General features: G+C 44.4%; 2 protein-coding genes and 1 long non-coding RNA gene across 5 annotated transcripts in view; 1 reads left to right on the forward strand and 2 right to left on the reverse strand.

Annotated features, from left to right (window-relative positions):
• Window positions 1-26,517, reverse strand: part of LOC310712453 (guanylate-binding protein 3-like) — a 45,006-nt gene extending 18,489 nt beyond the window's left edge. Inside the window, exon 1 of one of the 3 annotated variants that reach the window (XM_083515525.1) lies at window positions 26,473-26,517. The gene's annotated coding sequence lies outside the window, so the exon portion shown is untranslated. Of the gene's footprint in view, window positions 1-114; window positions 408-26,472 lie in introns of those variants that run through there. The other 2 variants (XM_083515523.1, XM_083515524.1) reach the window with 2 other exon arrangements.
• On the reverse strand, window positions 8,705-23,456 carry LOC310712454 (guanylate-binding protein 3-like; the record flags this gene model as incomplete). Its single annotated transcript, XM_083515526.1, has 10 exons — window positions 8,705-10,187; window positions 10,983-11,176; window positions 13,270-13,372; window positions 14,853-15,065; window positions 15,298-15,578; window positions 15,788-16,030; window positions 18,214-18,416; window positions 20,030-20,139; window positions 21,960-22,087; window positions 23,267-23,456. The coding sequence occupies 10 exons, from the start codon at window positions 23,454-23,456 to the stop codon at window positions 9,972-9,974; spliced, it is 1,881 nt and encodes a 626-aa protein (XP_083371652.1). The 3' UTR covers window positions 8,705-9,971.
• LOC310712565 lies at window positions 23,375-26,829 on the forward strand. Its single transcript, XR_014528945.1, has 2 exons — window positions 23,375-23,477; window positions 26,486-26,829. It is a non-coding gene; the product is annotated as an uncharacterized lncRNA (long non-coding RNA).
• Window positions 26,830-27,323: the final 494 nt, after the last annotated feature.

The following is a 27,323-nucleotide window of genomic DNA, read 5'->3' on the forward strand; positions in this document are numbered from 1 at the left end:
CGAGGAGATGGCTCTCCAAGCTCCGCTTCCGCGGCTGTTCAGCAACAAGGATCGTGGCGCAACTGCCGATCGCGGCGGGGTCCGCCCGAAACGCGGCCCGGGCGCTCTCGTTACCGTTCCGGCAGCAGCAGCGGCGGCGACGACCTCTGGCTCCCAGACTTCTATCGCGCTCTCCCGCCGACCCCGCTAACTCTGGCTTCTCGCCTGCTCAGCGGGGCCTTTTGTTCGACCAGGAAATGAAAGTGAAAGCAGCCCTGATTGTAAGCGCAGGATTCCTGGAAGAGCGGAGCCTTCCCAGCAGCGCCACCCGCGTCCTCACTTTCTGAGTTTTTATCTGTCTTCACGCACGGATTTGGGTGTTTCTGAACTGTTGCCAGTTATGTATGCCCTTTTATGGACGTCTGTTCTGTATTATTCTATTAATACTATTGCCCAGTGCAAGTTTGTTGTGGACTTTGGCTAGAACAATAAACTCATGACCTTTTTTTAAAAAAAAAATTATTCAAAGTTATAACAAAACATATTTTCCAAAACATATCCTTATTCCCCCCATTTCCCCTCCCCCCACCCCCCACAAAACCCATCCCCCACCCCACCCTTTAATAAATCAGCATATGTGAGCCATTTTCCTTTCTTTCCAAGTGGTTTGAGCAGTAATGCTTCATGTGGTGAAAGCCACCACGGAGTCTTTTGTTCCAATAAGTCTTTATATCTCTCCCATACTCTCATTAATGATTTCCTGATTATATGGTTGTAAAAGCTTCTATGAATCTTCCCTTTCCCGTACCCTAAGTATGCATGCCAACCAAATCTGTTGTCATGTCCTTCTAGTTCTAGTGCCTCTTGCTTGTCCAATCTCATCCAGTCCCTGATCCATACCAAACAAGCAGATTCGTAATACAATTTAAGGTCTGGGAGGGCAAACCCGCCTCTATCTTTTACATCTGTAAGTATTTTATGTTTTATCCTTGGCCTTTTGCCCCCCCCCCAGATAAATCTTAAAATCTCTTTCTGTCATTGTTTAAAGCATTCATCTTTCAGGATGACTGGTATTGATTGAAAAAGAAATAGCATTTTAGGCAACACATTCATTTTAATCGCTGATATTTTTCCTAACACTGAGAGATTCATTCTGCTCCATATTTCTAAATTTCTTTTTACCTCAAGCCAATTTTTTTCATAGTTATTTTTAAATAGGTTTATATTTATTGATGTTAACCAAATCCCTAAATATTTAATCTTTTTATGGACTTCAATCTCAATACTTTGTTCTAATTCGGTTCTTTCTTCTTCCTTCATGTTTTTAACTAATAATTTAGTTTTATTCCTATTTAGCTTAAATCCTGCCACTTCCCCAAAATTCTGAATTTTTTCTATTACTTTAGGGAGTGAAGTTTTAGGTTCTTCCACTGTTATCACTAAGTCATCTGCATACGCTTTTAACTTGAATTCACTTTTCCCAGCTTTTACACCTGTAATCTCTTTATTTGCTCTTATGTTTTTGGCAAGTACTTCCAAGACCAGAATAAACAATAATGGTGATAATGGGCATCCTTGTCTTGTTCCTTTTTGGATCTTACAATCATCCGTTATCACCCAATTTATAATTAGTTTGGCTTTTTGTTCTGAATAGATTGCTGCTATTGCTTTTAAAAACTTGGGACCACTTCTGATTTGTTCTAACAGCTTTATCATGAACTTCCAAGAAACATTATCGAAGGCTTTTTCAGCATCTATAAACATCATTGCCACTATTTTCATTTTTAGCCTCCAAATATTCTATTATATTCAAAATATTCCTTATATTCTCCTTCATTTGTCTTCATGGTAGGAACCCAGCTTGGTCTTGATGTATATATTCATTTAATATTTTTTTAATCTGTTAGCTAGGATATTTGCAAACAATTTGTAATCATTATTTAACATGGAAATAGGCCTATAGTTTTTAATTTGCAGCAAATCTGCGTCTTGTTTTGGAATTACTCTTATATAGGCCTGTTTTCATGAACTTGATACAGTATATGCCTAGCTTCTGTGGGATTTTAGTGTTGTGAGTTTTTTAGGGGGGGAGTAGTAGTCTGTTTAATGCCCAAGTCCTAATTCCTGGGCTCCTAGACCCACAGCAAGGGTTAAAATCTGGTATGAACTAGCCAGGCCATCTTCTTGGTGACTTACTGGGGAAACTGTACACCAGCTCCCTCGGCCAATAAAGCGAGATGAGCGCCGCAACCCCAGAGTTGTCTGCGAATGGACCTAACGGTCAGGTGTCCCTTTACCTTTACCTATAACAAAGGGAAGTAGCTTTGTGCCAAATGGGTGCTCCTCCTCCCTCACCTGGCTGGTAGGGGCAGCAGAGTCATGTGTGAGAGTTGGAAGTAGCCTTCAGGCAGAAGCCAGGGAAGGAGAGCCATGCTTGACTTCTGTTGTCAGGATGGGTGGGCGGGTGGGTGTGTATGCAAATAGCTAAATATGCAAATAGGGGTGGCTTTGTGGTCTAAACCAGTGTTCCCCAACCTTGGGTCTCCAGCTGTTTTTGGACTACAACTCCCATCATCCCTTGCTAACAAGACCAGTGGTCAGGTATGATGGGAATTGCAGTCTGAAAACAGCTGGAGCCTCTTGGGCTTGCCGATCAGAAGGTCAGCGGTTCGAATCCCTGCAACAGAGTGTGTTCCCGTTGCTCTGTCCCAGCTCCTGCCAACCTAGCAGTTTGAAAGTAACTGCAAGAAATAATATTGAAGATTAATAAGTATGCTATGTACATTCCATGTGCAAGTCATTCCTTGAATCTTGTTGGTAGAGCAGCAGTTAACTGTTGCTTAGATGCAGTAAACTTTTTTGGTTTGGAGTTGTTCAAGAAATATATGATTTCTTTTCATCATCTACACATAGATGGGCAGTGCTGTTGTTATTATTCAAAGATGATTCAAAAGCTCCTTGACAGTTATGGTGGAATAATTTCTGCATTGCATCAGCTGCATATTGATACCACTGAGAAGGGTGAAACAAGAAATCAAGCCACAAACATTTTGAATAAAACGGAGGAACCTGAATTTATGGTAATGTTATATTTGTGGAGTTATTTGCTGGATGAATTTCTCAAGGCTAGTCAATCACTGCAAGACCCCCAAATTAGCTGAGATGCATGTAGTAAATTGTATGCTTCACTTTCTGATTTTGTTAAAGGTCCCAGAGATCTTTTTGATCATTTTGAAGAACAGGTAAAGGACAAATTGCCTGATGTTGATGACAAGAAAAGCAGAAGAAGATCATTCTAGAAGGAGACATATAGGTGAAGCTTTAGAGAACCTTGAGCCAAGAGACAAGTTCAGAATCAAAGCATTTATACCTGTGATGGATGCATTAGCATCAAATCTGGCACAAAGGGCATCAGTATACAATGATGCTGCAAAAAAGTTTTCATTCTGAACAAAATTAGATGCTACAGAATAAGAGATTCGTGAAGAAGTTAATGCTTTAAGCTAAACATATCTTGAAGATGTGGACTCTCCTTCCTGGAGAACTCAAGCAAAATATCAGCATAGATGAAAAAAATAGAGGAATAAAAGTAGGAAGTTAGGAATTTAAATTGAAAGCATTTGCTGATGATTTAGTAATTACAGTAGAAGATCCAATTACGTAGCTTGAACAGGTTATATATAAGATACAAGAGTTTGGACAAGTTGCTAGTTTCAAACTCAATAAAAATAAGACGAAATTATTAGTTAAAAATACCCCAAAACAGGATAAAGAAAAATTCAACAAGAAATAGGCATAAATATACATAACAAAATGAAATAGTTAGGGATATGGTTAACACCAAGGAATATTAATATATATAAAGGTAATTATTTTAAACATTGGAAAGAAATAAAAAGGAAATTATAAATTTGGATAGAATGAACCTATCTCTATTAGGAAGGATATCAGTTATCAAGATGAATGCATTGCCATAAACATTGTTTTTATTCCACTCAATTCCAGTGATAAGTAATATAGTATGTTTTAAAGATTGGCAAAAGGATGTTTCAAAATTTATACTGCAGGGCAGGAAGCCGAGAATAAAATATAAACTATTAACAGATACAAAAGAGGAGGCTTCTCACTGCCAGACCTGAAATTAGACTATGAAGCCTCATGCATTTGTTGGATTTGAGAATGGATCAAATTAAAACATTTATTAGATTGCGAAGGGTATGATAATAGATTTGCTTGGCATGCCTACTTATGGTATGCAAAAGCCAGAATACATCAAAGTTTCTGAAATCATAGAATAAGGAAAGCGATAAAGTATAAAAGATTATTGGAACAAAAAACACCATGGTGGCTTTCCCCTATAGAGGCAATATCAAGGAAAAAATAAAAAATTGACACTGAGAGTTGTTAATTGAATCAGAAAATCAATTAAAATTGAAATAATTTAATGCAATTAGAGAGAAAGTAACAGATTGGTTGCAATACTTTCAGCTAAATGAATCATTTAAGATTGAGAAAAAGAAAGGATTTCAGTACAAAATCTCAACTTTTCAGAGAGAAATAATAGAAAATGATAGAAAATTAATTTCCAAAATGTGCAATCTGTTGCTAGAATGGGAAACAACAGATGAAGATGTTAAATCAGTCATGATCAAATGGGCACAAGATGTGGGACCCACAGCATCACCTGCGTCCCAACTTAATACTTAATATGTTAATACGGTAATTCTATTAAGCTAGCTCAAATGTCACAAATTGGTATGTGAACTTGAGTTTTCCAGAACATTTGGTAATTGAGGCTGAACTTGGCTGACTTACAGTGGTACCTTGGTTGACGAACTTGATCCGTTCCGGAAGTGCGTAAATAAACCAAACTGTTCTTAAACTAAGGCGTGCTTTGCCATAGCAGCGGGGGACTCAGTTTCCAAATGGAACACACTCAACATGTTCTGCTTCCAAGGCAAAGTTCACAAACCAAAACACCTACTTCCAGGTTTGCAGCATTCGTAATCCATGTTGTTCATAAACGAAGCTGTTCTTAAACCAAGATACCACTGTATCTGGAATATCTAAGTCGACAGTGCCGTTTCCCCATAAAAATAGCTCAAAAACGGCATTTAGTTTTGCCAAGACAAACTCAACAACTTTTCTGTCAGAATTTTCAGTTTGAAATATGTCAACCCTATCAGATATGGGGTCTGCAGGTTCCCCCCTCCCTGCTGCCTGGAGGAGCTATAGCACAATAAAAGTGGGACAAAAATAAACCACAGCAATGATTATATATATTGCTGGATATATTACCACATATGGCCAGTAATTTGCACTTCCTGGTTTCAACGCTTATTGTAGCTTTAAATCTTTATATGTTTATCCGTATAGTGAGGGCATCCTCATATAGCCAACTTATAATGAGGAATTGACGTGAGACGTCACTCTCTGTCAATATAATTAGGACCACATATCATATAGATAAGGGGTTGTCCCTCACTTTGTTATTTAATGAGAATTTGGCCAACTGTCAGGCACCTGCCTAGTTTGACAAATTATCATGCCCAAGACATGAAATGTATTTGGCTCAGCCACAAGGACTGCCTACGCCTTGAACCCTCCATGAACCTTGCTCTGTGCCCACAGGAGAGATAAGGCGCACACCTGCACCCACTCCCAGGCCCCATTAGAGGAGGACAGCTGCTGATCTTCGCAGCACTTACAGCCTAGAAGAGTATAAGGCGACCGCGTTTGGTGCAGACCAACAGGATCTCATAATGGGAGAAAATGCCAGTACAGTGGTACCTCTGACTACGTACTTAATTCGTTCCGGCGGTCCGTTCTTAACCTGAAACTGTTCTTAACCTGAAGCACCACTTTAGCTAATGGGGCATCCTGTTGCTGCTGCACCACCGGAGCACGATTTCTGTTCTCATCCTGAAGCAAAGTTCTTAACCCAAGGTACTATTTCTGGGTTAACGGAGTCTGTAACCTGAAGCGTATGTAACCCGAGGTACCACTGTACAGTGGATGTTGGCAAACTGAATTTTAAAAAAGCAAAATAATATCAGAATTGGAGCTGTCATGGATGCACAAGGTTAACGCTCAGGAACCTAGCAAAGACATTTTATATATTATGAATTTTTATGTAATGGACATATGTTCTGTATTATTTTATTAACACTAATACAAGTTAGTTGTGGCCTTTGGCTAGAACAAGAAACCTATGAGCTAAAGAACCTTTTGCTCTGCTGTGCACAAGCCCTATATTTTATCCTCCCACTTTGCTGCTCCTGATATATATATATATTTTTTTAAATAATCTTTATTAAAATTTCAAAAGGTTACAAAAAACAAAACATAAAAACAAAAGAAAACACAGAAAACAACAAAAAAGATTCCACCTTTTAGATCTCACTTTCAGTAACTTCTTTTCATGACTTCCCCACGCCTCCCCTTATTGTATTCCAACTCCAGTTGTTTGTTCAAACAAGTTTTTGTCCTTAATGTCCTAATCATAAATTGTTAATTTGCTTAACCATAATTTATTAATATGATTCTGTAGTAAATTTATGCCTTATCATTATTATCTTTATCCTTAGTTTAGCTTATTCAACCATTTTTAAAATATATACCTTAATCATATATGAAAAAAAAATAAAAAGTATAGAAACAAGAGAAAAGATATCTTTCCTAAGGTTGCCCTTAATTCCCATCCACGGATTCCCCATTCTTATAATAATAAAGAACATATAATTTTTACACTGCAAAATGAGAATCAGGCCGCCTTTGGACTTCTAAACCCCACCCTTCTCTCCCCGGTTTCAATCCCAAACCAAAGACCAGTTAGTCCATCTTTTTAGCCTGGTGACCTTATGTCCGAGGCTCTCAAATCTCTCTCAGTCCCTTTCAGCCGGCTTCTTCGAAAGTCTCTCATGCAAAACATCCAGGGTCGAAAAGGTACCTTCTCAGTGTTGACCATGCTTCTTCCAGCCATGCCTACTTGTTTAAAGATGGAGCTCCAACTCTGCTTCTTGAATTTGTATGTCCCAGATGATCCAACTTTCACCTTAGTCGAATTAGAGTTCATCTTAGCAGGTCTCCGGCTCTCTTTTATCTTCTGTGGCATTTCAGCCACCCCTTCTTTCTGCTCCTCCTGTTCAGCAGGTGTCTTTTCCTCCTCTTCAATTTTTGGTTTCTTTTCTTGTCCAGCTGCCTGTGTTTTGAGCATCAAGTCCCTTTCCAACTCAATAGGTGTATTTTCTGTTAGCTTCGGTTTTGTGGGGCTTGTAGACAAAACATGGCCTCGCTCGCTCGTCTCTCGCAGCTTTCCCACGAGAAAAATAAGCTCTTGCAAATCAGCTCGTATTTCCCGACCTAGTTCCATTCTTGTAATGTCCAAGAATCCCCTCTAGAGGGATTCTGGTTACTTTGTATTCTTTTCTCTTCCGATCCAAAAGTCAGATTTATTTGTATCAGTCTTTCTTTACTTTCAATATTTTGTAACAATATAACCGGTTAAAATTTAAGCTTTCAGTTTTTCCCAACTTTGACAGCTAATTTGACAGCTGTCAAAAGTTTCCTGTAAATCCTCAGCAGGCTCTTTTCACGGGTTACTCCCGGGCTTGAGAAAGGTGGTACTCAAACAAATAAACTCTTGTCCTCCAGCACACTAACTTAGTCCTTTAAATCCGTGGAATTTATATTTTTTATCCAATCACAACGATTCTTCTCGCAATCTTAGATGACAGATCCTTGCTTTAAGCTGTTTACAATAGAGGGGGAGACGGACTTCCTTTTTTTTTCACCTCCCCCGCTCGTACCAAATCCAAAACCGAATTATTTGTAATCCAATTTCCAAATTACTCACGGGTTGTTGCTCTTGATTTTAAGTCCAAATTTTGACAGGAAGAAGTCAGCGCTCTCCGACAAACGGCATGCGGCTACGCTCGGCAGGGGAAGCAGAAGACTCACAGCACCACGCCGCTCCCCGGCACCCGTTCCGTAGCCTTTAAAAAGGCTCCTTCACGAGTCGGGAGGGCGCTAACGGTGCCAGCCGAGTCACCATGTCCACGGGCTCCGTGCCCGTGGTTTTTTAGGGTCCCCGTGTCGCCGGCACGGCAAGACCCAGCCCCCTGTCAAGCCGATTCCCTCCGGAGCTCGGAGGGAATCCGCCATTAGTCGATCGCGCTAACCCGGAAGTGTTGCTGCTCCTGATATAACTCAGTTTCGCCTCGGTGCAGAAGCTCCTCCTCACCTTTTGCAGAGTCAACCCTGGTTTCAAACTCTGGCCCCATTGCATGTGAGATTTGAGACTTTCTATCAGGCCAGGGTTTCTCCAGCAGACTCTGTGCTCCTGACTGACTGGAAAACAGGTGCTGGGGCCTATAAGTAGGATTTGGGGCACAGGGCTGTTACAAAAAGCAAATTCAGATAGCATGACATTTTTGTGGATATTGTACATCTTTGTCCAGGCTGGCATAGTTGTTAAGAGTGGTTGGACAAGGACCTGGGAGACAGGGTTCAAATCCCCACATGACCACGACACTTGAGTGATGACCATGGGACATTCAAAGCCTCCCACAGCCTAACCAACCTCACAGGGCTGTTGTGGAGATTCAGTGAGGAGTATGCCACCTTGAATTCCTTGGGAGAAAAAAGTTAAATAAATAAATAAGCCACCTCTTCTCCCACGCCACAAGAAAATTTAATGAAACACAAAATTAAAAATGCAATGTTGTGAACTCCAGAATTATTTTATTATTTTGCCAGACATTTATTCACGTAAAAAACAAGAAAAAAACAAGTGTGCAGTACAAGATCAAAGCAAACAGGCATATTTCAAATCCAGCAATTAAACCTACCCTCAAATGTGACGGTCAAATTTGTTAGCTTCCATGCGCTTACAATCTGCACCCAACCACATTATCAGGTCAAGTCTGTGGTAAGCATCACTCTGCTAATACTGCAATATGGCACTCAGGCTACATCAACACAGCAGCTTTCTTCATCATAGTGGCTTTGGTGTGACCTGAGACACTGTATGGCAAAAAGTTCTTCGTAGGCAACAGGCGTGCAAGTAGCTAACTGGCTTCATAAAGAGGTTGCCTTTGACAAATACAGCACCATTTTAAGGTGTTCAAGGAAATCTGCACACAATGTGCATCTTCAATACACTCTTGGAAGACATTCTTGCCTCCCACTCGCAAGTGGAATTTTTTCACAGCTTCCTTTTTGCTTATTAACTTAATAATACAAATGTCAGGGAAGAAGAAAAAGCAAGTGTCAGTTCTGATGGGGAGGGTGGGGAAATCCTGGCAAATATATTAATATGTGGGTGTGTCAGGGAACAACAGAAGCTAAACTAGGGGACACCCAAATGCCCTGGCTAACACACCATCAACTACACACCTTCTTAAACAATCCAGTAGTAAAATCAACAGCTACTAGGCCCTTGACCACCTTCGAAAACCTTCTCCTACCAACAACAGAACATAGCAAGGGGATGGTATCCACAATATACAATATACAGATGGTACCCAACACCACAGAAACTGGTGCTGATACGCCCAGGAACCTCGCCAAAATGCTGGAGAGGCTGGACCTCCACAGGCACATACTTCCACGTGTGGTGGGAATGCCCCCAAACCCAACTCTTCTGGACAGCAGTCATACAAAAAAGAAGCAAAGTAACTAAACAGGTACTAGAAGTCACCCCAGAACTGGCCCTACTAAACATCTTCCAAGATAGCAATGCCCACTCACATTATAAAGAGCTCATATCCCACCTACTCTCAGCAGCCAGAAACATCATAGGCAGACACTGGTCGGACCTGTCAGGAATAAACATGGAACACTGGTATCAAGTAGTATGGGAAACAGCCTTACTAGAAAAGTTAATCAATAAACTGAGACTGAAACTGACACAGGGAGAAATAGAAGAGGATGCCTTCACCACCACTGTCTCATGACAAATGTAAATGATCTGTAGCCCTTTTCCTGCTTGATCACAAGCGCCTTATAAAGTTAGAAGCCAGCGATCCAGCAAGTCTGGGGACAATACCAGGAAAAACACATGTGGCAACATCTACCAAACCACCCAACACCCCGGCAAACCAAGATGGCTTCTTGATATTTTCAGTCTGTTGTCTCAGCTGATTAATCTCCCCATTTAGTCGATTTGCTTCTTTCTGGAATCCATCCTTCAGCAAAGCCTCTTGCTCCTGTAAAAAGAGAGAGCATTCACATCAAAAGCAAAGGGGTGTGATTCGGCTTTCGGTGTGCTTAAGAATAAAAAGGTAAAGGGACCCCTGACCATTAGGTCCAGTCGTGACCGACTCTGGGGTTGCGGCGCTCATCTCGCTTTATTGGCTGAGGGAGCCGGCGTAGAGCTTCCGGGTCATGTGGCCAGCATGACTATGCTGCTTCTGGCGAATGAGAGCAGCACACGGAAGTGCCGTTTACCTTCCCGCCAGAGCGGGACCTATTTATCTACTTGCACTTTGACGTGCTTTTGAACTGCTAGGTTGGCAGGAGCTGGGACCGAACAACAGGAGCTCTCCCCGTCACGGGGATTCGAACCGCCAACCTTCTGATCAGCAAGTCCTAGCACCACCCGCGTCCTGTGCTTAAGAATACTTCCAGCCAAACTGAAAGGAAAAAGCTTTCTTCTGGTGTTCTAAAAAAGGCATCTAATTGAATGGAATTTAAGTTTTTAACATCATTGTCTGCCACTTGACAGTCAAGGAGATGGCTCAGATCACGACGAACTTCCTTCCAACCCCAGAAGCTTCACTCCACAGCTGAGTGTGTCTTGCAAGGATGCCTGACCAGGAAAAACACTGCTAACTAAATTAGATAGGGGCCCTGGGCTTGTGAGGAAGAGGGTAACACTCCCCTGAGCCTGACTTGATCCATTTTATAAGGAAGTACAGAAATCCAGAACCACCCAAACTAGCGTTCTTGTGTTTGCTTGTTGCAAATAGAGAAGAGGTCCAAGATGGGCCTGTGATAGTTACCCTGAGTTTACTCTCCATCATCATATTCTGCTCTTTCAGTAGATTGTCCCTTTCTTTCACCATCTTCTCCTCCAGCTGATGGATGTTCAGCTCGTAGCTCCGTTTCTGATCCTCCATCTTCTGTTCCAGCTCAGCTTGCTTCTGCTTCTGGATCTCCTGCTCTCGCTGCACAGCTTCAGCCTTTGCCTTCGCCTCTGTCCCAGGAATGAAAAAATGGAAGAACAAATAACTGCAGGTGTTTGTGCAGAGCCACAATATATTGTTCTACGGTTACTGACTGCTATGGAGTTTGGGTTTGGCTAAAATAGGGTTAAAGGGGCCAGAATTTCTGCTTGAAGTTTGTTAATACTCAGTGGCCCTGCATACCGTTCATATCTGTATTTGGAGAAAGTAGGAAGCCCCAAAACAACTAGAAAATAGAAACGTTGTAGCAGAAATAAATACTCCAGAGCAGTAGTTTGTGGGACTGATTCAAGTGAATACAGTCATACCTCAAGTTACAGTCTTGAAAGACCTACATTGGCTCCCAGTACATTTCCGAGCACAATTCAAAGTGTTGGTGTTGACCTTTAAAGCCCTAAATGGCCTCGGCCCAGTATACCCTCATTGTTCTGCCTGGGCACTGAGGTCCAGCACCAAGGGCCTTCTGGCGGTTCCCTCATTGCGAGAAGCAAAGCTACAGGGAACCAGGCAGAGGGCCTTCTCGGTAGTGGCGCCCGCCCTGTGGAATGCCCTCCCATCGGATGTCAAGGTGATGGACAACTACCTGACATTCAGAAGACATCTTTATTGGCTGAGGGAGCCGGCGTAGAGCTTCCGGGTCATGTGGCCAGTATGACTATGCTGCTTCTGGCGAATCAGAGCAGCACACGGAAGTGCCGTTTACCTTCCCGCCAGAGCGGGACCTATTTATTTACTTGCACTTTGACGTTCAGGGAAGTTTTTAATGTGTGACATCTTAGTGTATTTTTGGTCTTTGTGGAAGCTGCCCAGAGTGGCTGGGGAAACCCAGCCAGATGGGCGGGGTACAAATAATAAATTATTTATTATTATTAATTATTATTATTATTATTATTATTATTATTATTATTATTATTACAGATGCTTCAGGTTGCGTTTTTTCAGGTTACGGACCTGCTGAAACCCAGAAGTACCGGAACAGGTTGCTTCTGGGTTTCGGTGGTCGTGCATGCGCAGAAGTGCTAAATCGTGCTTTGTGAATGCACAGAAATGCCGAATCGCAACCCACGCGTGCACAGATGTGCCCCTGCGGGTTGCGAACACTGTGGATTACGAACGTGCATCCCGCACGGATCACATTCGCAACCCAAGCATCCACTGTATTAGGAAATTTAGGTTTGCACATTCAACTCAATTAATGAATTCTGTTGCCCCAGCGCAAGAATTCCACTTAAAAAAGAAACTTTTTCTGCTGTTAGGAAAGTGACAGGCAACTGAACTGAAAATTGTGGGATGTGAATGAGTAAAAGGGAAAATGTATAAGCGCCCTGCAAGGAAGTCAGGATGAATGTTCAATGTCATAAACAAATCACAATGAATGCTCAAGAAACGTTGGATCTAATCAAACCTCTCCAAAAGCTTTCTGCAAGCAGATATTATTATTATTGTTGTTATTATTATTATTATTATTATTATTATTATTATTATTATTACAGTGGTACCTCGCAAGACGAATGCCTCGCAAGACAAAAAACTCGCTAGACAAAAGGGTTTTTTGTTTTTTGAGCTGCTTCGCAAGACGATTTTCCCTATGGGCTTGCTTCGCAAGATGGAAACGTCTTGCAAGTTTGTTTCCTTTTTCTTAACACCATTAATACAGTTGCGACTTGACTTCGAGGAGCAACTCATAGAACGCGGTGTGGTAGCCTTTTTTGAGGTTTTTAAAGACTTTGGTGATTTTTAAAGCTTTTCCAAAACTTTCCCAACACTGCTTCGCAAGACGAAAAAAATCGCAAGACGACAAAACTCGCGGAACGAATTAATTTCGTCTTGCGAGGCACCACTGTATTATTATTTATATACAGCCCTATACCATCAGCCTTGAAAAGCACATAGAGCTGAAAGAGAAAGTGGGAGAAAATGTCTCTTTTTCCAACATGCTTCTATGTCATTTTCAAGGGGTAAAAAGATAACAACACCCAAAACCTCATGATCAAGTGGACAGCATGTGGGGAGGCCCAGAGTCTTCATGGGCCCCAGGGGAAGACCTCCAGGGAGCCACATTGTGGACCACTGCCACATGCATGCTACTTTACCATCCCCTTACCTGCCATTTCCTTCTCTTTCGCTGACAGAGCTTTATCACTTAGCAGTATGGCTCTGCTGACATTCTCCTTCTCCTTGAGGAACTGCTGTAGGACTGTCTCTGCCTGCAACAGAAGAGTCAGCAGAGTGAATGAAGAGAGGCCGGCTAAAACAAATTGGGTCCCCCGCCTGCTTCAAGTTTCCCATTTTTGCTTAATAAGGTGAGAAAGGAGAAATACAAATGCATGAACATTTCTGCAGTGATGTTAATAGTAAAGAGGAAGGGAGACTGTCTGAAGCATGGACTGTGAGAAGATAGCTGGCCCAGATGGCATTTGACTCCCTGGCAGGCACCCCTTTCATTTCAGGCACAAAGTAGATCTCATCCTGCAGCTAAGGGTTGTGGATTTCCTTCTTCTATTACCTCTGTATTAAAAAGGACTCCTCCTGAACGGTTAAGTCTGGTCAAAGGTGAATACGGGGCTGCAGCGCTCCTCTTGCTTTCAGGCAGAGGGTGCCAGCCTTTGTCCACAGACAGCTTTCTGGGTCATGTGGCCAGCATGACTAAACCACTTCTGGCGCAATGGAACGCCATGACAGAAACCAGAGCGCATGGAAACGCGGTTTACCTTCCTGCCACAGCAGTATCTATCTACTCGCACTGGCATGTTTCTGAAATGCTAGGTTGGCAGGAGCTGGGACAGAGCAATGGGAGCTCAGCCCATCGTGGGGATTTGAACCGCCAACCTTCTGATCAGCAAGCCCAAGAGGCTCAGTGGTTTAGACCACAGCGCCACCCGCATCCTCTGTATTATTCACCCCTAGAATTGTGGCCCTCTAAGAGCCTAAGCAGATATGTTGAGGGATGCCTGTGACTGGATCTGCTAGCATTCTGAAAGTTACTCAACACTGCTGGGGACTGCACATCACATCAGAGCAGCCAGGATGGAAGAAAAGGTCATCTGCTTTCCTGAGCTAAACAGCCCTCCAAATATCCCATAACGCAAGGATCTCTCAGTACCACTGTGTTCTAGTCCAATCTGCAATCTCTAGCAATTGATTTTAAGTAAATTTCAAAGCACTGTGGACTTCCTGTGTCACATCTACATAGGTCCTAAATTGGGAAGCTCAGGCATATTGCTAGGGGAAGCAGAACAACCTCCCACAATCTTTCTCCCCGTCTACTTTTTATATGTCTCTCGACTGGACCAGGAATCTGAGCTTGTTTCAGCTGTATGCCTTTCTGTTTGCTACCAGGTTGAACAATGAGCTATTAGACTGCAGTCAGACAAGCCTTAATTTTTAATGGATTCAGAATTTTTAAAATGGTGCAATTGTGTAGCAAGAGTTGTTGTTGTTGTTGTTTTATACCCTGCCCATCTGGCTGGGTTTCCCCAGTTACAATTTCAGTACCCAATCTCCAGCTCTGGTACTCAGATATGAACTTTGCACCTATTTCAGCCACACCTATGAAATGTGTTTCAGGTTTTGGCAATTTGAATTCTGAGAAAACCATGATTTGGAGTGCACCCCCACCCTCCAATTAGCCGAGCTATTATAATGCCCCTTTAAGATGTTCATTCAGCAGCCTTCGCCCTTCCTCACCATCACTCCTTTCTTCTGTTCTTGGTGGTATCTCTGTTCCATTTCCTTCAGGTCATCCGAAAACAGCTTGTGACCGCCAGGACAGGAGTAAACCCCTTGTTTGATCTTTTCCTCCAGCTCCCCAGACAAGGACATCAACACAGCCCAAGAGAGTTTTGAAGATTCCTGCTCATTCTTTTGGCAGAAGCCCGCCTTCATCTGGTCCATGGTTTTCTGGAAACACAAACAAAATAAAGCTGAGACATAGCTAAGCACTTCGAAACATTTCTAATCTGGGAGAACAGACTTTGTGCGCCCAGATTTATTTTCAGAATAAAATTGTTCAAGACATTTCTTAACCACCCTCCACCCAAAGATTCCCGTGTGGTGGACAAAAATCTGAATATTTGGGTATAATATACAGTTTGCAGCATGTTAATATACAGGGGATCAAGGGACAACCTACCATGAGTTCCACCTGGAACCGTTGTTGGTCATCCTTGAAGGCACGAGCCAGGAACACCTGCAGGGCCTCCTTCTCGCACTCGGCATGGATCCCCAGCAGCTCCTGGACCGTCTCCGTAGGAAGCTTCAGCTTTTGATCCATCAGCTCCCCGTAGCGCACAGTAGCATCATGGATAGCAGCCGAGTTCTCAATCTCAGCCAAGGCCAGCACTGCGTTCTCCATGCAAGGCGCTTGCCCACTGCGAATGGTGTCCACATAGGTCGTCACTAGGTTTGCCAGCACTACCAGGGGGAAAAAGAAAAGGAGCTAGTTGTGGGAAGACACACTGAACTGCCTGTGCTCAGAGTGGCCCACTGCAATGCAAAACCAAGTAGCTAGGATGGTGGGCCAGATCCCAAGCTCCTCCCTGGGGCAATTATGGCAGGTGCACAGGGCCATCCAGCTGCCAACCAGCTAGTCTGAGGAGGACTACACAGTTACCAGGACTCACAGCGGCCATTGACAAGGTGTCCTCCGGGGATGGTCTTTTCCTTGGATGAAGTATAGATGTAACGGCAGAACTGGCCGGCTTGTTCCACAAAGTCGGGCTCCAGCTGGCTCTCCTGCATCGACTCCAGATGGGGCAGGTTCTTCCTAGTAGTGGGTCGGTCAAAAATGAAACACTTGCGAGTGGGGAAGAACATCCGGATGCATTTGCGAGGCAGGTTGTACAGCTGAACACCAGAGGCATCGCCTGGAAAGAAGACGATGGAGATGTTAGCTATTTTCCTGAGTCATGCAGGGGTTTCACCCTCAAAGCCTTCATGATGAAGTAGCCTCCAGAACCAGGACTCTGAAGATGACTCTTTACTTGCAGGGTGGCAGCTGTTAACAATCAGTATTATTTGTGCATATAAAGTCCAATACAATGCATTTGAGCCCAAGAGAGGATCTTTTTGCTTCTTGCTTCAAAAACTCTTTCATAGCAGTAAGACAGCCTTTCTCAACCTGTGGGCCCCCAGAGGTTGTTGAACTACAACTCCCATCACCCCTAGCTAGCAAGACCAGAGCTCAGGGATGATGGGAGTTGTAGTCCAACAACATCTGGGGACCCACAAGTTGAGAACTGCTGAGTTGCTGATTTGTCTGTCCTCACAAACTCCTCCAGACACAGCATCTGCTTGAAGTTTCCACACTCCCATGTTGTTGTTGTTGTTGGTCAATGAAACAACAACAAGACAACCTCCAACTCCCTCCCCTCCTATATAAGAAACACACTCACTTTTAAAGGGAGTTAACAAATTAACAAGGCAATGAGTCAGCATTTCTGTGACCTTAATCGGAGTCACAAGATTCTGCAGCTGTTACATTACATAGGTTTTCTTTCCTCCCAGTACAAATCACTCTTTGTAAAATACATTTTCTAACAAATACAGTACCAGTACAAATATTAACAGGAGATGGGGAGCTTGTGGGTAAATCTGAAATGGCACACGGAAATGCAAAGATACCAGTGGTTTGGAACATGGAAGAGGAAAAGTGGGATTTGAGCAAGGCGGATATTTCATACTACAGAAGGGAAGGCATACTATACCTCATGGTTATCCTTATTAAGTACATAGGCACACAACCCTTTCCCCTCTTCCTTGCTCCCCCCCCCCCCATTCTGACTCTTAGATCTAACTTTAGATGGCAAGCCTATAGGCATGAGTTTCTAAGTTTTAAGCAACAACTACTAATTTCAGATGCATTATGAATTCTGAGTGTTTTTAAATATATATGCTAAAAACAACAGTCTCATGCACTTTAAAGACTAGCAAGTATGTTATGGCATAAGCTTACTCTCTCAGGTGCATGGAATGTTATCCCAAGTTGGCAGATATACACACACATGCAAGTTACAAAGCTGTGTTAGCCAGCCTAGTGCCCTCTAGGTATCATGGGACTGCAACTCCCATCATCCCTAAGCAGTGTCCATGCTGACTGGGGCCTACCAGAGCTGGCTGTTTGTGGGGGTAACGCTCCGTTTCGCAAAGGCAAACCTCGCGCAAAGACGTGCCACAGCACACACCTGCTGACATGTGTATTTGCTAATGCTGGGAATGTGCTTAGATGGAAATATGTTAAAGTTCAGAGTGGTTTCACTACTGCTTTGCAACTGTTGACTTTTGCCAATAAAAGAGGCTCTGCCAAGCTAGCCGATTAGCTTGCTTCCGCATAGCTCACCCGCATTCAACCTGTGGTCTCAGTTATTCCTACAGCTGTTAGTAAGTTAGCAAGGTTCCGTTGTGTTTGCTGCAACAGAGGAACTTGGCTCCCCCTTTGAAACAGTTTATATACTGTATTTTATTGTGGTTTGTTGGGAGGAATTTTGTGCAGAGGAAAGGTGCAACTGTTTCAAATAAATGTGATGTGTAAACACATCAAACGTGCTTTGAAGCACGGCTCTGCTAGGTAGTAAAGACATGACGTTAACACACCTAGACTGGTATTAAACTAAGGCCACATTCACACAATACTGTACTTCAAAGCACTATGATACCATTTTGACCAGTCATGGCTTCCCCCAGAGAATTCCGGGAACTGGAGTTTGTTAAGGAGGCGAAGAGTTGTTAGGAGACCCCTAATCTCCCCCAAAAGCTACAATTCCCAAAGTGGTTTAACAACCAATACCAGTGGCGTAGCGTGGGGGGTGCAGGGGGGGCCGGCCACACCGGGCGCAACATCTGGGGGTTAGGGTTAGGGGGCGCAAATTACTTGCCTTGCCCCGGGTGCTGACAACCCACGCTACGCCACTGACCAATACTCCTTCTCAAGGAACTCTGTAGTCTGGGAAGGGGAAGAGTAGTTTCCCAACACTTCTCAGCACCTTTAACAAACAACACTTCCTGGCATTCATTGGGGGAAGCCATTGAATTTGCCTGCCACTGTCAGTACCTTTCTTTAATCTCAAGGAATGTTCCAGATACTCGTCTTCAGTGATGCAGCACCCATCCAGCTCCAGCTGCAAGGTGAAATCCCGCAAGGCCCAGACGAAACTTGGGAAGAAGCGGACAAACTCAGCAGAGTCTTCCAGTCCCTCACTGCCGCCCCCGGGGGACGATTTGGCTTTGATGCGCTCGGTGAGCTCTGTCACATAGCTGTTGGCCAGGTTTAGGAATCAAGAGACCAGTTGCCTGCACAGGGGGAGAACAAGCACCCCCTCAAAATACCCCCACCATGCAATACAGAACAGACAGTTCAATGCAAACGAGAAAAGTCCTGTACCTTTAAACTGCTGCATATTTTGGAGCGCCATCTCATTAACCTTTTCCACTGCATGTGCAGAACAAATCCTCATGCAGCTGCATTTGTGGTGATGATGTCCTCACAATGTGCCCTTTCCATGCCTCTTCCCCCCCCCCATCCTGCCCCCAAGGGTGGACTGCTTTGAAATTATTGCCACAGGAAAACAAAGTTACAGCAGGAGAGAAAAGCCCTTCAACTTTATGTGGCACATGGATGGCAGTTTTAGAAAAATGATGTCAAAGATGTTCAAAGTTGCGAGTTAACTCTTTATTAGCAAAAGCAGGATCTTCATGGACTTGGTTAGTGTCAGGCCAAAGGAGCGCAGCAGCTCACCTCCGGTAGGTCTTGCCCCATGACTCCATTGCTGAGACTGAAAGTCCCCACCTCCCCACAGCAGTCTAGGTCCCTCCTCTCCAGGGCTTTCCCAAACAATCAGAGACTGCACCTGCATGCAATTTGCCACTGCTCTGCCCATTTCAGCCCTCTTCTGGTTCTGGAAGACAAGTGGGGAGGGAAGATTGTAGCAGCAGGACGGGGAGACTCCTGTGACTTTTCATTGACCTGACACCTTCCTCTTGGTGTCCTCCCACTCGCCGGCTTTGGCTTCTGCCTTTGATTGTGGACTGCTCTCTGCCACAGATTCTTCCTGCTCACTAAACCCTGTTACCTCCTCCTCTTCTTCTTTTTTAATGTATATAATTTTTATAAAATTTTCTGTTTACAATCTCAAATTCTCATTTTACATCCTTAAGATATCAATGACTTCTCTTCTCTTTCCATGGTTCATTTTACATATCTTAAATCCCTGCATATTTTACAAAAAACTATACCAATCAGTTTACCGTTATTGCATCCATCAAAACTCATTTACACTGTTGAATTTATCTTAATGTTGCCAGCGTTTTCAGCTGGGCACAATTATTTTCCATATATTCAATAAACATTTTCCAATCTTCTTTAACTGTATATTCTTCTTGTTCTCTTACTCTGTATGCTAAGCCTGCAAGTTGTGAATATTCTGTCAAGTAAGTTGCCATTCTTCTTTGGTTGGAAGCTTGCTCATTTTCCATTTTGGGGCTAACATAACCTCTTCATCTTCTGAGACTTCCTCTTCCCAGTCTGACTCCTCCTCTTCTAAGTTATCACCAACTTTGAACGGTATGATTTACTGCTGGCTTGCTCTTTGGACTTGTGGGTCACAATACCGAAAAAGAATGAAAACCTAACACTACAAAGGTTAGAGTTGTACCCATTTTTCTGCACACTCTTGCCTCTGGTCCCACCCACCACTGACACATGGCCCCTGGAAGGTTGCACATAAAATAATGTGGCCCCTGGGCTGAAAAATATTTCCTACTGCTCTAGAGTAACAAGAGGCAATGTCCTAAAGAGAGAGAGCCAATACAGGACTTCCTCCAACTCCCTCCAGCAAATGAAAATCAGAGTTAGTGCTTGGGAAGGATACTGAAGTTGATCCATAGCTTGCTGGTCAATGGCACCAAAACTGTTGTAGACCAGGGTGCTGCTCAGGAGCACAGCCAAAGCGAAGATCCAGGTGTCGTTTTGAGTGTCGCCCTAAGAAAGGAGGAAGAAAGTGTGGCAATCACACAGGCTCCCCGGCCATTTCACCGTCTATTGATCCCTGTGCCACCACTTCATTTCTCGCTCCCAACACCCAAGCCCTACCTGGGACAATACTGAGTCCAGTCAGGGTTAAATTGGAACATAAACTTTTGTTTATTTATTGCAGTTTAACAAGCGTGTGGTTTCATAAACAGTATCAGTCAATTACATTCATGGGGGGCCTATCCAGACCTATAACTTCCGCTACCTGCTCTCACTCACTAAACCACCTCTCAGATATTTACTTGTCTTCCTAGCCCCTAACTGTTCATAACTCAGCTTATTTTGCTACACTAACTCAACCTACCCACAGACTCTATTCCAACTCACTCCCACTCCAACCAACCACCCAACTCCCAACAAACTCCCCCAACCCTCCCAGAGCTGGTTTTATAATCCCTCTGACTCCAAGCCCCTGGGTCCTGATTGGGTAACCTGTTTTAACTATTTCACCTCCAGCACTCTCTCAGATGTTAACGTCACAGAAAGCTGTTAGGTTCTGCTTCTCCCCTTCCACCGCAGTGTTGCTGCAAATATTGTTCACAGAATCGTAGAACTGATTCTATGACCCTGAGGATCATCTGGTCCCAACCCCCTGCGATGTAGGAATACAATGCGGCTGTCCCATACGGGGATTGAACCTGCAACCTTCACGTTATCAGCTCCATGCTCTAACCAACTGAGCTGCACAATACATAAGTACTGATTCATTCTCAAGTTATTTGTTGCTTTTACTTGGCCCTGGGAAAGCTGGCGTAGCAGGCTAAGGACTGCCGCTGACACAGTTGCACAACTGAGAACCAAAGTGCTGTTGGTGCTGGGCTGTCCCTAAACTCCCTTCCTTTGAGCCCCAATTCTGGGTTTTTAACAGCAGCTAGTCACGTCAAAATCAAGCAGGGAAAATCAAGCAGGGAAAGCTTTGCCCAACACTTGTTCCCATGCCAGAGTGCTAGGGAAACCCAGCCAGATGGGTGGGGTATAAAATAATAATAATAATCATCATCATCATCCTTGAAAATAATAATAATAATAATAATAATAATAATAATAATAATAATAATAATAATAATAATAATTTTATACCCCGCCCATCTGGCTGGGTTTCCCTAGCACTCTGGGAGGCTTCCAACAGAATATTAAAAATACGATAAAACATCAAAAAAAAAACTTCCCTAAACAGTTTCTGTTCCTCAGGCTGATGCTATTGTTGCTGGAAACAAAGCGGCACAACTCTAAAGCACAAGTGTGCAAGGAAGTTGAGAAATACCATTGGCGTAGCAATGTTTGCTCATGTAGGCTCGAGCTTGTCCTTTGCTATCCCATACCACTGTGGATGGGAAAGCAATCAGCACCAGATTCACACTACTGTATAGACCTTCCTCCAGCTCTCAACTTCAACTGACTGGAAATTCCAAAAATTACATGTTGTGCGGAGCCATCAAAATCCCAGCAGCCAAAATAATTAGTCATACTTGGGGCTTTCCTGTAGTTTACAAAGAGGTCGGCAGCCTCACACCTGCTTGTTTTCACAGTCCCTTCGCCGAGACCTGGTTTCAGCCTCAAGAGTCGCACTTTGAATGTATAAAACATTTATCTCTGTTGATGTGTGCATTTTCTGGTTCTGTAGACAAATACCTGGCAATGATCCTTCAGCAGCTGGGTACGGTGGCAGGTATGTTGCGCCTGGCCCTGCCACAAATGCTGTTATGTCCTATGCCCGTACATGCTAGGCAGAAATTCAGCGGGTGCACCATCCAAGAGTTCAGAATTACCTTTTCCACATCGCCTAGTCCCTCTGTATCCAGAAGCACAAGGGTTTGACCAGGCCTGCCAGGGTAAGGGATGCACCACATCCAAATTCCCTTGGTCTTTGACTGCACCGTAGAACCCAGGGGAAAACCTAACCATGGAGATAACCAAATTTTCAGGATTTAGGAAACCGGAATCATGTGAGCTAGTAAGAACAGGGAATGGGGCTAACGCCCTTTCTCTTGGAAGGCTGTTACGTCAGTTCCCTCTCCCACACAGGGGGGTGTGGTGGTAGGAAAAGTAGGCTTCTGTTTAGGAATCTAGAAAGCTTCCTGACACTGAATCAGCCCATCTAACCCAGTATTGTCTACCCTGACTGACAGCAATTCACCAGGGTTTTCAGACTACGAATGTTCAACCTGGGAACTTATACATGCAGATCAGATACTCTACTAATATTCTACATTTTACAAAGAGATGTACCAGGAAAACTAGGATTAGAGTCATGCTGGACTCTTGTGGAAGTTGTGTCCAAATTGTTGCCTTGGAACACATTAACTGTCTTTGAATTAAAAAAAATCCTTCCTGTAGCACCTTAAAGACGAACCAAGTTATTTCTTGGTATGAGCTTTCGTGTGCATGCACACTTCTTCAGATACATGCACACATTTCAGTGTGCATGCACACGAAAGCTCATACCAAGAACTAACTTAGTTGGTCTTTAAGGTGCTACTGGAAGGAATTTTTTTTATTTTGACTATGGCAGACCAACACGGCTACCTATCTGTGTCTTTGAATTGTTGTTGTTGTTTATACCCCACCATCTGGCTGGGTTTCACCAGCCATTCTGGGCAGCTCCCAACAGAATATTAAAAACATGATAAAACATCAGACATTAAAAACTTCCTGATACAGGGCTGCCTTCAGATGTCTTCTAAAAGTCAGATAGTTGTTTATTTCCTTGACATCTGAAGGGAGGATGTTCCACAGGGCAGGCACCACCACCAAGAGGGCCCTCTGCCTGGTTCCCTGTAACCTCACTTCTCACAATGAGGGAAGTGCCAGAAGGCCCTCAGCGCTGGATCTCAGTGTCCGGGGAGAATGATAGGGGTGGAGATGCTCCTTCAGGTATACTGGGCCGAGGCTGTTTAGGGCTTTAAAGGTCAGCACCAACACTTTGAACTGTGCTCAGAATAAGTTACTACATGATTCTCTCTGCACAGAAGGTCACTCTGTGGTCCACACACACAAACCCATTTGAGCATAAAACACTTAAATTTAGCATTTGCTCCCCTCCCTCTCCAGGGTTCGCTGCAATTTTCTCTCTCACCTGAGTTTCTGCCAGCTAGTTTGTTCATGAGGTAGGACTTGCCCGTTCGGTAGAGTCCCACAATAGCAACCACCACCACCGGCTGGCGAATTTCGGAGAGCAGGCGAAGGGCCTTTTCACAGACAAAGAGCTTCCTGTCCCTGTTCTCGATCAGGCAGATGGGCTCGGACATGTGGCTTTCGGGCGCCATTGCTCTCAACCTGAAAGTACCGTTTGGGGTAGGAGACAGATGGAAAACCAAGAAGAGTCACCACGGGATATATTTCATGTACACCTATGAATCAAAAATATGAGCTGCACGGATCCAGCAGCCAGAAGAATCAGAAAGATGCTATTTATTTATTTATTTATTTATATTTAGATAGATGTTTATTTGTTTGTTTTTTGTTTTGACAAAGTAATAATCACAAATATATAAGAATAAAAATGTGCACCCCACCCCCGAGACCATTCCATTGCAACTATCTAACACCCCAAAATTTCAACACGTCTTGCGATGGTTTGACCCCTTTCATTTTAACAGTATAAATTCTACAAACACTCTCCCTGTCTCCTCAAAATCATTTCTCCTGCATATTCCCCATCTTATCTTAATGGCACATATTACTTAATCATTAATAGCTATACCCCGCCCCTCTTTATACCATTTTCCCATTTTATATTCTGCTTGCCCCTTCCACTTCCTAGCTATCGTAATTCGTGCAGCTGTCAATAAATTTGTAAGCAAGTCTTTCATAGCCTGTGAACCTTCCACCCCATTGTAAATAGATAATAATGCTACCTCTGGACTTTCGGTCAGCTTTAACGCAATGATTTCTGTTATTTCCTTAAACTCCCTTTGCCAAAAAAAGTTTACATATTTACACCACCACCAGTGAAGATAAGATAGATGATTTATAATGTGCACAAGCAATGTGCAAATAAATCCATTAATAAAACACAGCTAAAAAATTTAGGTAATGAATTTGATTCAGTGTTGACCATTTGTTCTGTACAGTGGCGTAGCGTGGGTTGTCAGCACCCGGGGCAAGGCAAGTAATTTGCGCCCTCTAACCCGTGGATTTGCGCCCCCTAACCCGTGGATTTGCCTAACCTAACCCCCAGATGTTGCGCCCGGTGCGGCCGGGCCCCCCCTGCACCCCCCACGCTACGCCATTGGTTCTGTATGCCATGAATTTATAATTTCTGGAAGTTTTAATGATTTCATGGTACACTGCCAAGATATTATATTTATTACCATTTGAACAACTTGATGCTTTGTTGCCTTAATGGGGCACACCAACAAAACAACTGACAAATTTGCAAAGCTAAGCAGGGCCAGGTATGGTTTTGATTTGGATGGGGGACCACCTGTTGAGATTCCTGCACTGACCCTCAGGGTTCCTTTCAAATCTACAATTCTCTGACTCTATGATTCTGTCATCTCGAACATGGGTAGGCAAGCTAAGGTCCGGGGGCCAGATCCGGCCCAATTGCCTTCTAAATCCAGCCCATGGACGGTCCGGGAATCAGTGTGTTTTTACATGAGTCAAATGCGTCCTTTTATTTAAAATGCAGCTCTGTGTTATTTGTGGGGCATAGGAATTCGTTTTCCCCCCTTCAGAATATAGTCCAGCTCTCCACAAGGTCTGAGGGGCAGTGGACCGGCTCCCTGCTGAAAAAGTTTGCTGGCCCCTGATCTAGAAGGTTGCAGGTCCCGCATCCCTGCATTTGTGGCCCTGAAATGATTAAAATAGCATTCTCCCTTTAAACTCTGCCTTCACCTCTCTCCTCTTCCTTCGTTTTTCTTGCGTCATATTTTAGACTGTAAGGTCCTCAAGGCAAGGAGCTAACCTTTTGCAAAACACCACACATATTGAAGTTACGACAACAACAACAATAATAATAATATTGTTTTAATATTTTAAATTTTCTGTAAATTGCCATGGCTTTTATTGGAAATGAAAGGTGGCGTACAATTTAGACAAACAATTTTTTCTGTTACTGTTATTATTAGGAAGAAACTATGTTCTGAGCAGTCTGCAATGAGAAAACTTCTCACCCAAGAATCTCTGGGGAGCCCCGTGTTTCCATGAACACCGTTTCCAAACCACCAAGTTCGTGGGGTCTCCCTCCCTCCCGGTGATAATTGCTGAGGCAGTTAAAACTTGCTTCAGTTTCCGGATCGAGGCCCTGCCTTGCCCAGAGACACACAGAGGACCCGGAAGGTTGACTGGCCTCTTTGCCGCTGCAAAACAACAAACCGCACAGGGTTCGTGTGGGAATCCCCAGGCCGATTCTCACGAGACACGCACCAATGGGGTAATGGTGCCAAATGCTTCTTAGTTAGCATCATAGGAGCCAACTCCTAGGGGGCCGAGGTCCCTTCGCCCCGCCCCCCCGACAATAAAATGTTTGAGGAGGTCGCCCCCCCCCCGCATTGCCATTCAAACGATGTGCGTGCGCCCTGCCATGTAATCGATTATGTGGTGCGAGGCTTATCCCCCCCCCCCCCCGCAATTTTACTGAAGTTGACACCCCTGGCTAGAACCTCTTTCCTTAGCTCATCGCCCCGCCCCCTCCAGCTTGGCGCTAAACCAGCCTCAGACGCGCGGAGACATTTGGCAGCACCTCGTAAGCAAAGAGAGCTTCGCTTGGGCGCCGCTCCAAATGGCTGGCTAAAACTAGCTCGGGTGGGGATCCCAGAATAAACAATCGGCCCTTCGCTGCCCCGTGAGCGCCGCTGCTCTGCTTTTGCATGTGCACCAGCAAACCGATCCTCCGCGCGTCTACTCGGAAGTAAACCAGACGGCGACGGCTCTCCCCCTCTCCTCTCGCGCAGGAGCGCGGCGGTTCCCAACTTTCCGGTGCAACGTCTACTCAGAAGTAAGCCTTACTTTAACCCCACGGGGCAGGACTGCCAACTTGGCCCCGGGGCCGTGGGTGCCATGCAGCGTGCACCGAAATTTGTGGGTGCCCAGTCCCCTTCATGGGGAATTTTGTGGGCGATGGCGCACCCACCAGGGTCCCAGGGAGTTGGCACCTATGCCACGAGGATGGCTCCCGGGTAAAGAGGGCTGGGATTGCACGTGTGGATTCTCGCAGCAGGCAAACGAGGAGATGGCTCTCCAAGCTCCGCCGCCGCGGCTGTTCAGCAACGGGGATCGCGGCGAAACTGCCGACCGCGGCGGGGTCCGCCCGAAACGCGGCCCGGGCGCTCTCCTTACCTCCCGGCAGCAGCAACAGCAGCAGCGGCCTCTGGCTCCCAGACCTCCCGCCGACCCCGCTAACTCTGGCTCCTCGAATGCCCAGCGGGGCTTTTGATCGACCAGGAAGTGAAAGTGAAAGTAGCTCCTGATTGTAAGCGCAGGATTCCAGGAAGAGCGGTGAGTTCCCGGCAGCGCCAGCCGCGTCCACCCTTTATGAGTTTTTATCTGCCTTCAAGCACGGATCTGGGTGTTTCTGAACTGTTGCCAGTTATGTATGCCCTTTTATGGACGCTGTTTTGTATTATTTTATTAATACTATTGCCTAGCGCCAGTTTGTTGTGGACTTTGGCTAGAACAATAAACTTATGAACTTGATATATGCCTAGCTTTTGTGGGATTTTAGCGTTGTGAGGTGTGTGTTTTTTTGGGGGGGGAGTCCCTGCGACGGGGTGAGCTCCTGTTGCTCGGTCCCTGCTCCTGCCTACCTAGCAGTTCGAAAGCACGTCAAAGTACAAGTAGATAACTAGGTACCACTCCAGCAGGAAGGTAAATGGCGTTTCCGTGCGCTGCTCTGGTTCGCCAGAAGCGGTTTAGTCATGCTGGCCACATGAGCCGGAAGCTGTACACCGGTTCCCTCGGCCAATAAAGCGAGATGAGCGCCGCAACCCCAGAGTTGTCCGCGACTGGACCTAATGGTCAGGGGTCCCTTTACCTTTACTAGTAGTCTGCATAATGCCCGAGCCCTAATTCCTGGGCTCCTAGACCCACAACAAGGGTTAAAATCTGGTATGAACTAGCCAGACCATCTTCTTGGTGACTTACTGGGGAAACTGTACGCCAGCTCCTTCGGCCAATAAAGCGAGATGAGC

This window comes from Podarcis liolepis (genome assembly GCF_965112155.1).
Source record: "Podarcis liolepis genome assembly, chromosome: 7".
Classification (NCBI taxonomy): Eukaryota; Metazoa; Chordata; class Lepidosauria; order Squamata; family Lacertidae; genus Podarcis; species Podarcis liolepis.